Source organism: Mus pahari, chromosome 10 (assembly GCF_900095145.1).
Source record: "Mus pahari chromosome 10, PAHARI_EIJ_v1.1, whole genome shotgun sequence".
NCBI lineage: Eukaryota > Metazoa > Chordata > Mammalia > Rodentia > Muridae > Mus > Mus pahari.
Window position 1 is genome coordinate 18,708,655 of NC_034599.1, and position 18,091 is coordinate 18,726,745.

General features: G+C 42.2%; 1 protein-coding gene across 1 annotated transcript in view; it reads left to right on the forward strand.

The window, feature by feature from the left end:
• Positions 1–18,091, forward strand: part of Bmper (BMP binding endothelial regulator) — a 246,973-nt gene that overhangs the window by 136,650 nt on the left and 92,232 nt on the right. Inside the window, exons 8-11 of the mRNA XM_021206296.1 lie at positions 2,168–2,277; positions 3,879–4,019; positions 5,967–6,071; positions 9,869–9,914. Coding sequence (XP_021061955.1) covers positions 2,168–2,277; positions 3,879–4,019; positions 5,967–6,071; positions 9,869–9,914 — 402 coding nt within the window. The remainder of the gene's footprint in view (positions 1–2,167; positions 2,278–3,878; positions 4,020–5,966; positions 6,072–9,868; positions 9,915–18,091) is intronic.

Genomic DNA, 18,091 nt, shown 5'->3' on the forward strand with positions numbered 1-18,091 from the left:
TTCATCCATTTGCTTGAAAATTTCATTTTTGTTAATGGCTGAATAGTAGTCCATTGTGTAAATATGTCCCTTTTTCTTTATCCATTTAATAGTTGGTGCACTAATGAATGGATAGCCTGTCTCTATTCTGTGGCCATTATCAACAGAGTAGTAGTAACCATGAATGAGCAGGTATTGCTGTATTAGGATATGAATTCCTTTTGGAATACACCTGAGTTGACCATATGATAGATCTGTTTTCAGCTTTTTGAGGAACTTCCAAACAGTATAGTCCAGAACTCAGTAAATAGACTGACATGTGGGTAGTTTGTAATTCCATCTTGTGGGAATAGAGACAGACAATCACTGGAAGTGGCTTTCTACACTAGTCCAATCATTGATCTCTGGATACAAGTGAGAGAATAGGCCATAAAATAGAGCTAAATCAAGAATGACACCTGATGCCAACCTATGGCATCCAAACATGCATGCACATACACATGCATGCACACATGTACACATACACAGTGCGCGCGCGCACGCGTGCACACACACACACACACACACACACACACACACTTGCATCTACACATGTGCAATGTACAGATACACTCCTCCACAACACTTACATGCCCACTACACACACATACAAGCCAAAAAAGCATAATGATTGTGCTAATTTTTGTCTAATCATGGGATATTTTTTGGTTGTATGCTTTAACATTACCATTACAGATAAAGATCATGACAGGGAACAGTGGTTGTGGATGCCATGTTCTGAGTGAAATCAGAGAGCCCAGAGTGATCACACCCAAGGTCATGAAAGTGTCTGTATATGAGATCCAAAGCATAGCTCACTGTTGCCTTCTGATGTCTGGCCAATGTTTTCCTCATGATGAGACCCAGTTGATTTAGAGCTGGGTCTGCTCTGAATCCTTGACCTTTCATAGAAGAAAACAAGTTTTTCTTACCTCCTATTAGTTCTATTTCCAACAACTGTAATTGTAAAAACAGCATTTAATATGTCTGTGGACATTCTGTGCCTACTGATAAAGATTCCACCAGGCCCACAAATGCTGAATGTTAATCTTTTGTAAAAAGAAAGAGGAATGTGGCTATAAATTTGTTCAGTGAACATGAATTATTGGTTTTTAACTTAGTCTTTAATTAAAGTAACATTTCAGAGATGGTTGCACATTGTCTTGTAAGTAGAAACTCAAGTGGTGAAAGGAATAAATCAGAGCGTATTCTTTTTCTGGTAGTGCGTTGGCTCCTCTCTCACCAGTCCAGTCCTCACAGAAGCGGGATACGGCATGTGGAACTGGGGTCACCCTTTATGTTCCTTGAATTAAGCTTCCATTTTATGCCTCTGTGTCATTTCTTTTCAGATCTTGTATGTAAACCTATTTAGACTATTATAGTAAAATATTGACCAGGTAACTTTCAAATAACATAAATGTATTTCTAGAACCTGGGACGTCCAGGAACAAGGTTTTTACTGATTCTTTGAGGTTTTCTTCATAGTTTACTGATGTTTCACTTGGTGTTTTGCAAACACCATGGGAGTAACAGAGGTGTCTCTGGAGTCTGTTACATAAAGACATTTGAGTGGGAATTCTGCCCTATGAAGTATTCACCTCCCAAAGCTCTCCCCTCCTAATATTATTGCTTGGTGGTTAGGTGTCAGTGTCTTGAGTTTTGTGGGAACACAATCATTCAGACCATATCAGATGCCACCTCACAATAACCCTGAGTATATCTCAATTCTTTCTAACTACAGCCACCCTCTCATTGCTGCTGCATTGGGAGAGGATATTGCTTGTTGTTTAAGATATAGCAGAATTAGACTCAATGTCTAGAATTCACCATGGTTTGCTGAAATGAGCCTAACTCCATGTAAGCTTCACAGGAAGCTTATAGCCACTGTGGTAAGCAGATAGTAACAGTTCATTGAATCTGTAAAGTTCATTGTGGAATTAAATTTTAACACAATGGGCTTTCATGTTGATAATTTTTAGGGCCCTCCTGGTATACCTGACCCAAGGCTCTATTTTTGTATATCATATTTGCCTATTCTTGTGAGATCGTTCCACGGCCCTATGATGTAATTATTGATGACAAGACAGTAAAGTGGGCTATTTCTGGCTTTTGTCTTGCTCACATTGTGCTTATTCTTGTTTCCCTATAGGTCAGAGAAAAGTATTTGACCTTCCCTTCGGGAGCTGCCTGTTTCGCAGTGATGTTTATGACAATGGAGCCTCCTTTGTCTATGATAACTGCACAGTATGCACTTGCAAGGTAAGGGATTTCTAGAGGCTGTGGCACTACCCAATGGGCTTAGATTACAGTAAAACCATAGGCAAATGTGATAGCAGTTTGCTTATCAGGAGGAACCATTGCTGGTGGCATCTGAAGAATATGATCATATTCAAGGTTACAGAGAAGATCTGGAAGCTGTCCTAAGGATTCTCTACAACCAAATACAGATGGCTGTGTTCTAGGGCTCTACCTATCTGAGAAGAATTCTGTAGCACACCTGGCAGTGAAAATAACTTTAATTGTATTCAAGAGAAGATGAAGGCATGGTTTTATAGTTCACTTCAGAGATAAACCTGGTCAATTTCAAAGCCCATGGAAACTCTAATGAGGTGATGCCTGCCTGCATGACCCTGTGTCAAATATACAACTCCTGCTAGACGCACTGCTATAAATAAATACATAGAGCATCACCTTGTGAACCTGGTCTCCATGCCTACAACATCACATCTACACTGAAATCTCACAGGCCACAGTTTTCTCTTGGAAGCTGAAATTGAAACTTTGTTGAACCATGTCACCTTCATGATTCTCCTGCTTGAGCGATAGCCCATTTGCCCACAAATGGGAGCTAATTATGCTATCATTTACATCACCTTGGGTTTTCAGGAAATCTAGGGCTTTGAGACATAAGCAGGCAGTGTGTCCCAGTCTTCCAGCAGAACTAGAATGAATACTTTTCCTGAAATTGTCAGGGGCTTATCATAATAAGGGTTCATAGACATTTTGGGGAAAGTTGATCCTTGATGATTCAGGTATGTCTTAGTTACTTTTCTATTCCTGTAAGGAGGCACCACAAACAAGATGACTCTTATAAAAGCATTTAATTTCATACTTCTTTAGTTTCAGAATGTTAGTCTGCTATCATCATGGAGGAAAGAAGATAGCTGAGAGCTTTACATTGTGGACTAGAGTCAGGGAGAGAGAGAGAGAGAGAGAGAGAGAGAGAGAGAGAGAGAGAGAGACTGGCAGAACCTTTTAAACCTCAAAACTTACCCCCAGTGACACACTTCCCCCAGCACCACCATGCCCCCTAATACTTCTAATTTTTCTCAAACAGTTCATCAACTCAGAACTAAACACACAACTATATGAGTCTGGAGGGAGCATTTTTATTTAAACTACCACAGATGTGATTTGTTATATCAATACCCCCTTCTGTTTGTGTAGAGCTTCCCTCTCTAACAGACTCACTCATGGTTCTTTTTGATTTCTAAGGCAGGTCTGGGAAACCCAAACAACCTCTATTATGTAGAAAATGAAAGAAGTGCAGGAAGAATGGAATCTGTCAGCCCATAATGATCTGGAATTTCTTGTCTCACTGAGGAAGTATGCTGGGGTCTTGAGCATGAAGTTAGAGGCCAGTAGAAGCAAGTCTGGGAGTGTAGTACACCCTTTCCTGCTATAGATATAGGAAGTGTATTTTGAAGTGGATGGAAAGCTTTTTGTATGGCATTAAAGCATGGTGCTAGGAGAGTTCGGCTTAGAGCCATTGTGAGTTATTAAAGGAGGGCTGAGAAGGCTCTGTAGGAGTGGTGAACGTCATTTTTAATTTCTAGTCTGCTTTGCCTTTGGGTCTCCAGGACTCGACAATGGTTTGTAAGAAGAAGTGTTCCCACCCTGGTGTCTGTAACAGTGATGAGGATGCCTGTTGTGAAGAGTGTCTCCTACGGGTGCCCCCTGAAGATGTCAAAGTATGCAAGTTCGGTAGCAAGATTTTCAGGGTATGTATGAGATAAGCCATCATGATGTCATGAGCTTGTGGGAGCCCTCAAAATGGCCATTTAAAAAGCTCTGGACATAATGCAGATTAGAATTTTGCATAATTTATACATTTAAAACCACATATGTATGTTTAGTATATTAACTTACACACACACACACACACACACACACACACACACACATATCAGGATATGGAAGATTCCAAATGTGTCAGTGTTATTGGTCTTTTCTACATGTCATCAGCCAGTGCCGGAGGCTCAGCTCAGCATGCCAAATGGCTGGTGTAGTTCTGGTGCCCAAATGACTGAGAGCATACCATTTATTTGGGGATGCTAAGTATACTTTGTTAAGATCACGACCATGGCAAGATCCTGATGGATCTAAAACTTGGCGCTTTCAGCAGCATCTTACAAATTTCGTTTTAAAAAAGGCTCAATATGAAAGTGTTAAGATGAGGATGTTTACCATGTCAGTGACTATATATTTGAGAGTCTAACTCTAAGGTACTCAAAGACTTGCTTACTGGCCTTCCAACAGCGCCTGGCATGTGATCTATATTGTTTTATAGTGATCTTAAGTGGAAAGCTGTGTCATAAGCATTTGGCTTCAGGAAGCAGGTGAAGGCTTTGTTCATTCCATCTCCTTTCTCGATCTGTTATGGTTTCCTTAAAGATGAGGGAGACTTTATACCAAAGATGAGCTTGATGATAGCCATGAGCACCTAGACTCTTAATGCCATGTCCGATGTGGAAGCTCCCTCAGGGTTCTTATTCGTTGATGTGATTAGAGAGAGGTCTGGAGTCTTATGGACCCTGCACGGAAGAAGAAAATGCCTTATGCCCATCAGGAGAGGGCTATACAGCAAGTTTCAGAGACACTCATGTAAAATACTCTTTATTCAAAGCTACCATTTGTACCCAGAGCACCAAGATAAAACAAGCTCCTCTCATCATAATGCTTTGAACAAAACACTTTCAAACCACTTTCTAAAAAGATTTCTTTTAGCGTCTGAGGTTTAAAGCACTTCACAGAGATTGTGAGCCCTGAGAATATTTGTTCATTAGTTCGATGCCCTTTACAGACAAACTCAATTAGTTTTCTCTCACCTGAAAGGCAGCAGGGGGTTGGCAGTCCTTAACATATCTTCAAAAATTGAGAAAGGACAGGATGCATCAAAGATCTTGAATCTGTGGCCCCAGGAAGGATCCTTCATCTTGTCTCTGTAACTAACTCTGTTGTCTGATCTTTCACACTTCAGTACAGGCATGTATGTGCCCTGCCTGATGTGTTCTGGCTGAGCACTGACTGCACACTATAAATCTGATGAGCGCAATGCATCCATTGAGTGCCTTTCTTGCCAAGCAAGAGTCCAGTCTAGGTCTCAAAGTGCTATGCTACATTTTGGGAGGAGGGTGCAAGGCAAGAGTCACGTCTCTAGGGCTGGTCTGTCTGAGCTTTGTATGTTCATGGGTGCTCACCAGGTGTCTGCCTGGCCACTGAGAATTATTTGAATACCTTCCATTCTCTTCATGTCCTGGGTGGCTCGGGGGCAAGGCACAGCTGTCTTACATTACTCTGTCTAAGCATCTCAATTAACTGTGATGCCTGTTATAGCAAGTATTTCAATTCCATTAATTGAAAGTTAGGATTCGCTCATGCACCATGTATAAAATTCATATTTCCTTGTCTTCTGGGGTGAAAATAAAAACACATGAGCACATGAGGGGCAAGATGTAAACATGACTTGCTACCCCCAGAAGAATGGTCTGTATTTTGGATCAAGATTTTCCTACCTTTAAAACAGTGTCTGAAACCTTCCCTAACCATTGGGTTAAGTGGTCAGCGTCACCTGACCTAGGCATCTTAGGCGTGCTCTCCTCAATGGAGAAACCATAACCCACTTGCTCAACTCTACCTATAGTAGAATTCTGTGCTGTGTCGTGTAGGATGGAGAGATGTGGTCCTCAGTCAACTGCAGCATCTGTGCCTGTGTGAAGGGGAGGACAGAGTGTCGGAAGAAGCAGTGTGTTCCTGTTAGCAGCTGCCCACAGGTATGTAGGGAATTTGGCTTTATTTTTCTCTGTTACCTTGGGAAATACATGAATTATGCCATTTTCTGAAGACAACTGGGAATTCCCAAAGCTTACACATATACCCCAGGAGCTAAAGCCCGTTGTTCAGTTCCCTGATTCTTTCTTGCCATTCCTATTTGGAGTCCAGCCTTGTGTGACAAAACTCTTGTCCCCTCCTTGCTGCCATCTTCCTGCTATTTATTGATATCTCTCAAACTTCTGTAAACACGTCTCCAGATTTCTTGCCTAGACCTTGTTTTCTATTTTTGGATTTTCAATTTAACGTCATAACCACATTTTGCTTCTTCTTCCTTCTTTTTTTTTTTCCCCCTCAAATCTCAGCTTTCCTCTCATAGCTATGGTAATATGATGTGGTTGCTTAATAGGAACTTCCCAAGGAGGATTTCCTTGCCTAGCAGAAGCCCCAACTCCTCTGCAGAAAATTCCACTCTAGCCCTGCCTCCATTGTAGCCCCACATGGAAACAGCATCCTTATGGAAATACCTCTTTTCAAAAACCCACAGCCCAGGCTTGAATAAAGCCACCATTATCTTCAGAAGCATGGGCTCCATTGAATTCACCTCAGCAACTTGAAACCTTTCAAGGCTTTGTACATTTTGAGAAAATGTCAAACCTATTTAGTACCTTTAAGTGACTGAAGAAAACATATCCATATATTCAGAGCATGTCCTCTATTCTCCGTTATAGAAAGCTTTTAATTTTATTCACATCTGCTATTATTATAAACAAAAAGTTGCTGTTTTTACTTGAGTGCCAAATGAGGCACAAAAAAACAACAGCTGTTGCCGTTGCACAACTGAATTGGTGGGGAGGGGGGAGAAAAGGGAAAAAAAAATCCCCTAATTAGTCTTGCTTTAAAAAGCCTCAGACATAAAACTGAAAACTTCCCATAAAAGAAAAAAAAAAAGTAGGTACAATAAGCAGACTTGAACTTGGGCTGCTTATAAATATTCATTGGGAAAAATGGAATCACATCATTTCTGCCAGTCCTCGGGGAACCCTCACTGCTAATGAACTCTCCCAGCACATGTTAGCAATAATGGGCTTCCTTATTCTACAAGACAAAACCTGGAAGTGGTGCCAACCTGGTGGCTGGAGTAACTCGCCTCAGCAGGCCACTTCGGGCTTTGCAGCTTAGCTTCTGCTCTACCACTTGTAGCTGGGTCGGTGGTTTCTGCTGTGCGGTCACAGCTCCTTATGTTGCCTGCTTCTCCCTAGTGATCTTACTGGGTGTGCTACACTCAGGCCAGGCGTGTCCCTTCCTCCCAGGAAGGCCTCTGCCCAGCCCCCAGCCCCCAGCCCCCAGCCCCCAGCCCCCAGCCCCCAGCCCCCAGCCCTGCCCCCTCTGCCCTTGCTTCTCAGTGTCCTGACTTGGCTGGGTCCTCCAGGACCATCTTTCTGTTTCTAGGCATCCTTCCAACTTGGTTTCCCCCCTCAAACTTCCCCCTTCTCAGAGGCCAGCACAAGGTCTTTGGAAGATAGTTTAGCTCTACCATGAAATCCCTTAAAAAGAAAAGACAGCAGCTTAGCAGTTTATTTCTCCTTCCCTCCATTGATTAGGGAAATTTTTAAAAGATACTAAAATTAGAAAAACTAGAAGGTCTCTGTGCACCCCCCCCCCCACACACACACTGTAACCTTTCCAGTTACGCTCCATCCCTTTTTCAGAAGGAGCCTATGATTGTGGTCACTATTTGCCCTCCTAGGTCATTCCCAAAGCTCTGGAGGTGATACCCTCAGTATACTGTTTCTTAGATAGATATCATCAGTTTATATTGAAGCCATTTCTCTGGTCACAGAAATAACCTCACTCCCCCAAGACTACTCCACTGGGGTAGGTGCTGAATAGACCCTTCTTCTAGATGATGCTGTAGATCATCCAGACAGCCCAGGCTCTCTGACCTCACAGTCTGTCCTTTATTTTTTTCCCCCCTCACCTATTTACTAACAGGGGCAGCTTTACTGAACAAGGGAAATGGCCGTGTCTGGTAAGATACAGCTTCAGGGAATCACCCAGTCTCCTTTGACTAGAAACATAGCTTTAACTTACACCATTCCAATGGGGCAACCCGCCTTGTCTGGGCCTCTGTGGAAATCATTCTGTGGTGCTTGGCTGATCTTCTTTGGTTTTGTCCTTGAGGAATTAAACTAGATCCCCTGTTGCATAAATTCTCAGCCTATGGGTCAAGACCCCTTGGAGCTGGGGGCGGGGTTGAATGACCCCTTTCACAGGGCTCATATATCAGATACCCTGCGTATCACATATTTGCATTATGATTCATAACAGTAGCAAAATTACAGTTGTGAAGTAGCAAGAAAAACTTTTATAGTTGGGGGGTCACCACAACATGAAGAACTGTATTCAAGGGTCTTAGCATTAACTATGGCATATAGAGTTTAGTATGTCATATTAGGATTAGTTGATGCAAGAAATGAATGAGACGTGGCTTTAGTTCTTCAGTAGCAAAATGTCATTTGAAAAGCTAGTGTGATTATTTCTTTTGAAAATATTGAAACCTGCTCTGCAACCCGCTGACCAGCAGCGAGCAGAGTCAGGGTTCTGCGTCTTTGTCCTGGGTCTTGGGCCACATCTTAGTGCACTTTGCTTCCTTAGTTCTTCGGAGAAAGGGGAATGAGATCACCTATCCTCAGAGTGTCATTGTGAATTTCAAACGAGAGGAAGCATGAGGCACGTACCGCAGTCTGTCCCGCATACAGTTGAAAATACATGTCTCGAAGAACTGTGGCTTAAAAAAAAATCTGTAGTAAAAGAACATGGCCTGCGGTGTCACATAAAATGACTTTCTGTTTCTATCATGCTATGTTACATGACGTAAGTTTCTTCACCCGTGGAAGGGGAAATCCTCAGCTCAGAAAGATGTCGCACTTCTTGGTGACAGTGGCTATCATATCATTAAGCCTTAAGGGATTGGCTCTTTAAGTCCTCGTGAGCAACCCACTGTTAGGTCATGCAGAAAGAGTTGTTCCTTAAGTGTTCATCAGCTTCCACTGCATTTCATTTTCCCTGTGATGCATCACTGAGTCAGAGATAAAGAAAGACCATTCTCTGGTATACAGGCCTGGAGAATATGAATTCTTCTTTAAATATCAGGCATTAAAAAAAAAGTGAAAAGATATTTGACTAGGAAATGGCAGTGTATTTCGAGAGCAGAGAGAGAAAATTATTCAGTACTATAGAGCTCACTGCTTCTTGCTTTGATTGTATAACAATGAGTTAGCATGCCTGATGGTGCAGAGGAGGAAGCTTGACTGAATCCGATCTGTGGTGTACCTTATCTGTAGCATGTGAGGGAGCACCTTCAGCTTGGGTTGCAGGGTACCAGAGAGCTTTTCAGAGCGACATCAGGAAGTTCTAGAAGGTCCTGATGCTATGGACAGAGTGTCAATGTTTTCCAGTTGTGTGTGTATGTATGTACTTCGCTTGACCATCAATGAGAAAGCTGTGTCCAGCCTGTCTCCCTCATCCTTCATGAGAAAAAAAAATCACACCCCACTTTGAGGTATCCTGTTTCTAAGAGGATAATACCAGGAAAGCGTCTGGAGTGATCTTGCCTGGCCTGGAAACCTGATGTGTGAAAATTCATTTCACCACCATTGAGACTGTCCAGTTCAAGTACAATTTGGGGTGATTTCATTCGTTTATCTGGTGGTATACTTTGAAGAGAGATTTCTCCTCAGCAGACCATCTCTTAACATTAAATGTTTGGTTTCTTTTTTTTTCCCCTCCTGACCAGGGTAAAATTCTCAACAGAAAAGGATGCTGTCCTATTTGCACTGAAAGTAAGTTCATTCTCTGGGGAAATGTGCTCATAATATTTGTTTAATGTTTTGTGATGATCAGGGAGACCTGGTGTAAGTTTTCTATACATTTAATTCTGTGAGTATTAGATGGGCTCCGTCCACTGTCCCACTGGTACCCAGTATCAGCCGCCATCCTCTCATAGAAGCTATATTGAAACCAGTGTGGACATTTCCACCAGAATCTGCTATTAGGAGACCTCAGGAAGATACATGGATAGATAGAGTTTTAAAGAAGAACACATAACTTAATGTACATTTGAAACTGTTAATAGCATTTTCAGTCCTTGGGGCTAAGATAATGATGCCTGGCATAGCCATCCATCCATAATCTCTAGGGCATTTACTTCTCCTTACACCATCAAAGACCTACACTTCCTCCTTCTCCCAGCTCCTCATTCTTTCTCCTGGGCACATTTGATATTCATCCTGATACATTTAAGGGAGTTCCTGGAGGTTCTATGAAATTGTTGTGACATTTGAGAGCTATCTGAGGCTGCCCTATTAATCTCAGGGACAGAGCGTTGTGCTGGCTTCGCAGCAACCCCGTGTGGGAACTTGTGCCTATATCCATTAGAAAATCACCATGTCAGTCCCGAAGTTGACTTGACTTTGAGACAGCTTAATGTAGCATGCTATGGAAAGAATGGTGTTAGAAATACATTGTCAAGTTATTTCTGATACATGGCGGTAGTATTAACCAAGCCAGGAAATTGATTAAAACTGTAAACTGTTTTACAAGCCAGTTAGGGTTAGAGTGGTGGACTTTTGTGGCATTTGGCAGCAGCTTTTTATGGAAACAGGTTTGTTTCTTTCATTTATCTGAAATCAAAGTTTATATTGCTCCAAGAAACCCTAGCTTCCTCCTCTTTGATTGTTTGATAACAAATACATAAATATATGTCATTTTATATCTATATAAAACTACATATGGAAAGCTGTTATACGTTAATGTATTATATAAATACATAAATATTATTCTTGTCTAATATATATTATTATTTTTGAAGATAGACATGAAACTTTACAATGGATGAAACTGCTCATTGAATTAGCAAAAAATAAGTTATAGATTTAATAAAATAACCTTCCTTTGAAGATAATGAAGTCATAAACCAGCTCAAGGGAGACCAGTCATGCATGACAGCAGATTCAGAAATTAATGCAGAAAGAAGCAGCAGTTATGATCAATCCACCACTGATTCAAAAGCACCTACTTGAATTATTCCCCTTAATTGTCACCCAGAGTCTCTCTATTTATGGCTAGTTCAGAGGCTACCTTCAACCCCATTCCCTTCTCTGTGCACAGTCTCCACTGTGTACTGAGAACACTTTTCTCTGTAGCCACACCAGTGGACATGCTTGCATTTTTCCATAGAGTGTAGATAATGAAGCAGAGAGAGACTAGATAAAGTATAGACAGACCTCCCAGGATCTCCTGATATTTTACAGTATACCTCTTTTTCACTTGCATGACCCAGACGTGTCACATCTTCTGATTCTCTGGCTATCAGCCTCATAAGAACCTGGGCTTTGTGCAGAAACAACCTAAAGCTTTAATTGCTCACATTTCAAAGGGTCAAAATGGTGATTAGTGACATACTTACTAGATTGCATTTGTTTCTCTATTACAAGAGAAACCTAGTGTAAGTTTAATGTAGATTTAATTCTGTAGGTATGAGATGGGCTCGTCCACCTTCATGCAGGCATAAAGCTGGATTTTATTAGTTTTTCTATTACAAGCTAGACTTTCCATATCTAGAAGTATGATGACTTATAAAAAATAAAAAATAAAAGAGAAAGTAGAAGACAAAGGAGGGCAGCAGTTTGCAATCAGCCATATAAAGTGCTGTGTTGTGTGAAGCATATGAGTGATCCATCCCTTCCATCACCCAGGGAGACAACCAGAGAAAGCCACCCAGCTGGAGGGGCACTGGGAGGCCATGGGCTGCACCTGCACCTGCAGGTCAGAGCTGGAAGCGTGCAGGCATGTGGTTCTCGGCACAAGTCTGAATGATATCATCAGACGGTTATTTCTCAATCTCCCCTGGTGTTCTTTCCATCTGTTTACCCTCGCTTGCTCTCCAGCCGATCTTTCTTCCTTCTCGGCTGTAAAACACATTCTCCTTGGTGAGCCTTGTTTGTCAGATTCAGTTCAGAGATGGGATAGCTTCCAATTTTTTTTTAAAGCAATGCCCAGCTTTCCATAGTGCATCCAGGTAGACTTCTCCTGGTGTCCCTTAGCCACAGCCTAGAGACCTCCTACTGTGAAATTCCTTTGTTATTATATCTGAGATCTGGAATAAACCTTTGGGCTCATTCTTTCCTCTGCTTATTAGTTATAAAACCTCTTCTGGCATACAGGTTTCTAGAGGGAGAAACCAAGCCCAAAACCTTAAACGGAGGCTGGCGTTTTCTAAAACTAGAAGATTCTAGGGATTTCAACCTTTGTCTTATTGACAATCTATCCTAGTGTACTTTGCTTTAGAGAGACCCTGTGTATTGCAAAATATTTAGCAACAACCCTTCCCTCAAAGTGACAATCAATAATGTCCGTAGACATTGCCAACTGTCTCCTCAAGGTCAACTAGTGATACTCCAAACAGGGACAGCTGCACATATGAATGCAGAGAAAAACACCCAAGGGACAAGCACTGGTGACTTACTTACTATCAGTACCTGCTGACTCAGCACAGTAGGAGGGGACAATGATGTTGCCCTTCTGCTAGCCTACAACCAAAAGGCTTTGAGGTTTATTGAATATGATTTCATATTTCAATTCTTTGGGCTTACAAATAGTTATGAAGACATATCCTGGTGGCTTAAAAATTGCTGTCATTGCTTAGAAGCGGGAAATAAAGTGCAGGCTACACTTAACAGTGTGACTAAGCTTACTGCTTCCTTCACTGTATATGATCACACTAATGCTTTGAATTATTCAACATCTATATATGTACAGTTCTTTTTATATACTTTGTAAGGAGGCAAGACTATATATTTACATAAATACATATAAACACACGTAAGTGAAATTGATGTGGCTCTCAAATCCTTGTAGATGCTTTTTGATTGTAAATGTGAAATGAATGATGGGTTGCTTTTAGTATTAGCACTACCCTGATGCTCACTAAAATCCTATGTAATTCCTTTCTGCCTGGGTTTGTCTTAGTAGAGTTTGGCATCTTTTTCCTTCGCAAGAGGAAACAAAATAAATTGCTTGCAGTTTAATTTTGGCACGTGCCAGATAGTTGCAAGTTGTTTGCTGGGTAGGAAGCAGTCACCACAGCAGGAAGCCACTGTGATCTCCATATCAGAGCAAAGGGTAAGGTGGATCTAAAGGTCTAATGGTGATTTTATTAACACAGGGAGTCCGCTTAGCGTCAGGCCCAAGGAAAATTTAAAAGGCATAGCTGCTTCTTAAACTCGAGACATACCATGTTCCTTTCCAACAGAAAGAATTGAATTGGGTTTGGATGATTTACTTAAAGTAAAATATTTGAAGTGAGCTAAACAAACTTCATAAAACTTTTGGCAAAAGTGCTTTCTTGCCAAGGTATGAGGCTGTAGCTGGAAGGCAGTCTCTCTCTCTCTCTCTCTCTCTCTCTCTCTCTCTCTCTCTCTCTCTCTCTCTCTCTCCCCTTGGCTGGGTGTCATGTGACTGTGAGTTAGGTGCCAGGAAGTGTCAGAGCTCAGGAGGACCACTTGGCAATTACTGTAGCATTTGGTTTATGTGAAATGCTCTTTTACTGGCAAATCATGGGTGGAATCTTGACCTCACCAACCCACAGAGACCAGAATCAGATAAATTCTATGCTGGCTGTGGAGCTCTTTTCAAACTTGGAAGTAATACTTCAGTGTCAAAGTTTGCACTGATAAGTACAGTGTGGGGGTGAGGTGGGATGGAGGCATCAGGATGGGGGGGGGGGAGACTGAGAGATGGGTTGTGAAAGAAGTTATTCTCTTAACCAAGTTAGAGCCATCCAAACCCTTTAGGACAGTGTTTACCCACACCCCAGGTCTCACAGATAACTTAAACCCTTTGTGTAGCTCCTTTAAATAGCTCGTGTTCAGCCGAGACAGCCCCCCCCCCAAACCCAAAATGCAAGCTTGTAGTTTTAAAACATTGAAGCTGGTAGCATCTACGGAGCACATATGTACTCATGATTGAAATAACTTCAGCCACACACACATCCCATAAGTCACAGAAAATACTGACTTTCAGCAGGAGGTACACAGTTTCCAGATGACTCTTTACCCCATCCTAAGTGGTTATAGTCTGGCTGTCTGCAGGTCAATGGGTCTGCACCAGCTTATTGTGAGCCCTGGGCCTGTTGCCTGTACTCAAGAAAGCTAGCTGCCGAATTTGCCCCAGCTAGTTTTGTTGGCAACTCTTTCTGTCCTAAGCCCACTGGGATGCTTGATACTTTTTAATATGTGTAAATAAACAAAGCGAGTGTGCGGAGACAATAAAGGACAATAATTTAACGTTCTGAGGAGTCAGAGGGCACGAAGCATGATGAAAGAATGACCGTGGAGCCAACCTATGAAAAATCTCCACCGAGAGAGACTCTAAAGATCAGCAATTCCGTGTTTGAAAAGGGGGTCCCGGCCTCTGAGACTTAAGTTCTCTCCGCCTTAGGAGTTTGTCCTTACCTCAGGCAAGTGAGGAAATTTGACACTAGGCTCAGGATGCTTATGGAATAAAACTCGGCGGTGTTGATTTTAGCCCTGCCAGGGAGGTGTTAAGCTTAGTAGCCACTGAAATTTCTGCTAGTGCCTGTGGAACTGGCTCTGACACTTTCTGAACCTTGGCTGGCAGGCTGGTTGAAAGTGAAGCCCCACATGCCAACAGTGGGCCAGTAGAAAGCCCACACAGGAACAGCTACGGGGAAATGAGTCCTTTGCTTTGCTTTCTGTTCTAAGAGGTGCTATCGGTTTATGCTGGCCTAGAGTGGAAGGGTGAGACTGAAGCCATTGTCCAAGAACTAGATCATCTTTAACCTCCATCTCTTGTTAATTTCTTCAGGGTGAGCTGCATAGTAGTACTTCTTGAGAGCAAGCACAGTGTAGAAGCAGACAAGGCTGGCATAGTGCTGCTAGGCCTAAGGGTGAGTACTTGACAAGAACTCAGTAACTTAGTAGTTCATTAGTTAGCCACGAGAACCACCATCATTAATGTCATCAGCATCACTAGCCAACAGGACCAGTGATAGCAACAGCGTTAGACAACCTTTATTTATCATCCTCTGCTATATATCCGAACTCGGTCATGGTTGTCCCATTTGATTTCATGTGAATCTCACAGCTATCTTTTGGCCAAGTCATGTCATTAGCTACAGTTTACAGCCAGGGAACTGAGACTGGTTTGGAGGTCGAAGACGGAGCCTGAGTTTCCTCTGTGCTGCCTGCCTGGCTCCAAAGACGGGGCTGTAGTTGATGTTCTTGGCTTCCTTCTCATTTAAAGTTTGATAAATAGTCGCCGCTAAGAAGGGGAAGGGAAGGTTCGAGGATTTTATAGTCCCTGGGAGTTATAGATTAGAAAATAAATCATAAGAATGCCCTCCAATGTAATAGTTTTCTCTCTTTTATCACTACCCTGAGAGGACAGGATATCCCGGGCCCAGGCTCTCTTCTATATTATAGTTGCTCCTCTATCTGCTTAAGGCAGAGTAGAGGTGGTTGTACCCTAGGCTTACCTTTCCAGGTGTCCTCATATTTCCACTCCTTTCCCTCCATCGTGGAACTCAGAGGGGGATGTTTATATAGCCAAGTGACAGTCTTGTTAATTTTTTTTATACTAAGTAAACATGTATATGTACATAAATCTGCGTAAATATTCTACGCTGTTTTAAACGTAAAAGAACCCTGTATAGCTTATAGTAGTTGTGGAAAGAGCAATGTTGCTTTCAAAGGTGCAGTTTAATTCATTTTTTTCTTTCTTGTTTAGTGCCAGAAAATTATGTGCATCTGTAGACTTTCCCTCTGGGAATCTTTCTTTCCAGTTCTCAATCGGGGAAACTGAGGGTCATAAGAAATACCCAGTAAGAGAGCTGGAATCAGACCCACACACCTTTCAAACATCCAATAGGATGTATCGTAGTGCTTATACCATCTACAACCTTCCTTCAGATTTCATTTGGAAAGATAGATGATGATGATGATGATGATGACGATGATGATGATGATGATTTTGAGATTCAGCATTATCAAATCATTACATAAAAAGTACATCTTTATCTACATATAAATGGATGTTTTTTTTATGGAGGCACATATAAATTAATTCCACATTTGACATGACATGGCCACACTGCCATCCTGATTCTCTAAAGAAATGCAAGCATCCAGTTGTGGCTGAATATACTTGAGACCTAGTACCCCCAAAACTGCAGCCAAAGATCAGGACAAGTGAGGAAGCTGAGCTCCAGACCACACCTGGAAAACATGCTTCACGGATCTCTCTGTGTGCCGAGCAGAGGCAGGTTTGCACCTCTCCGAGGTCACATCTCCTACAAGTGAGATAAGACCAGAGAGGCTCAGCCTCCTGCTGGTGCCATTGCCCATGCTGCAGAGGAGCAGGGCTCATAGCACATGCTGTCTACACATTCTGCTATTTAATTCTCAGGATGTGTCTGCCAAGTGGAAACTACCATCAGCTCCATCTTACAAAGAAAGGATCTGAAGGCCAGAGAAGATAGAGAGAAGTCAGTTCATACTGTAATCTGCTAGGACTTAGAACCCAAACTTTAAGCATAACTAACTCTGTGTTCTCTTTTGACTGTATGGTGATTCATTTTTTTTGGAGGTATGCTTCTAAATACATGAGATTTACCAGTTTTTTTTTTCTTTCACACATGACAAAGAATTCTATTTGCAAGCCCTTGTGTGCATTCACCTTCAGAAACACTGTGTTTGGGAAACATTGTGTTTGGTCACACTTACCTTTTGTGACCTCTTGAATTATTTTATATCAGGTCTCATCTCTACAGGGATCTGAAGAAATGGCTCACTGTATGCACAGTGTTTCTTGCTGGTATGCAATTTATATTATTCATGCCCTGCCCTCCAGCCACAATCCCTTCCTCTGTGGGCTAGGGTGTGTCTTTAGTGCATGGATCTGTCCTTTTGACATCTTGCCTCCTCTTATGCACACTCATAATCATCTCCACACTATACCTGTAGGTCCTGTCTCATTCTGGTGTCAGTATTATCCAAATTTTGATTAAGAAAAACAATATTTTTATTACTTCTTTGAGAATTCCATACAATTTATTTTGAACATATTCTTTTCCCCATTCTTCCCATTACACTCCTACCCCTTCCTACCAAAATTTGAGTTTCATCTTTTTCCCTTCCTTCCTTCCTTCCTTCCTTCCTTCCTTCCTTCCTTCCTTCCTTCCTTCCTTCCTTCCTTCCTTCCCTCCTCCCTCCCTCCCTTCCCTTCCCATCTTTTTCCCTTCCTTCCTTCCTTCCTTCCTTCCTTCCTTCCTTCCTTCCTTCCTTCCTTCCTTCCTTCCTTCCTTCCTTCCCTCCCTCCCTCCCTCCTTTTCTCCTTCCTTCCTTCCTTCCTTCCTTCCTTCCTTCCCTCCTTCCTCCTTTCCTCCCCTCCTCCCTCCTTCACTTCCTTCCTTTTCTCTCTCTCTCTCTCTTTCATTCTGCTTCTTCCCCACTGAGTACAGTTTGTGTTACCCAACTGGTCCCAGTCAGTTTAGACAGAAGGGGCTTCCCTGATGGACATTTCATTAAAGAAAACTAACCCTTCTTCTCCCAGCAGCTATCAGCTGCCCACGTCTCTTCACCTAGTGGTGATACTCCAGGTCTACTTCAGCACTTCATGCTGGGATAGTATCTGGCTTGAGCTTGTTTGCAGTGTCTTGGGATTGCAGTCACGACTACTATGACTTAGTATGTGTAACTTCCCCGTTGAATCTGGAAAATACTGTTTCTATCTATGGCTCTGCCTCTTACAGTCTTTACCACCACTCTTCCACATAGCTCTTAGTGTCTTCATGTGGAAAAGTATGATATGTTTGTCCTAGTCCGGAGTGAGGACTCCGTAGTCTTTTATTCTCTGCACATTGACCAGTTGTGGGTCTCTGTGTCCATTGCCATCTACTTCAAGGGGAAACTTCTCTTATGACAGTTGAGAAAAGGTCTGA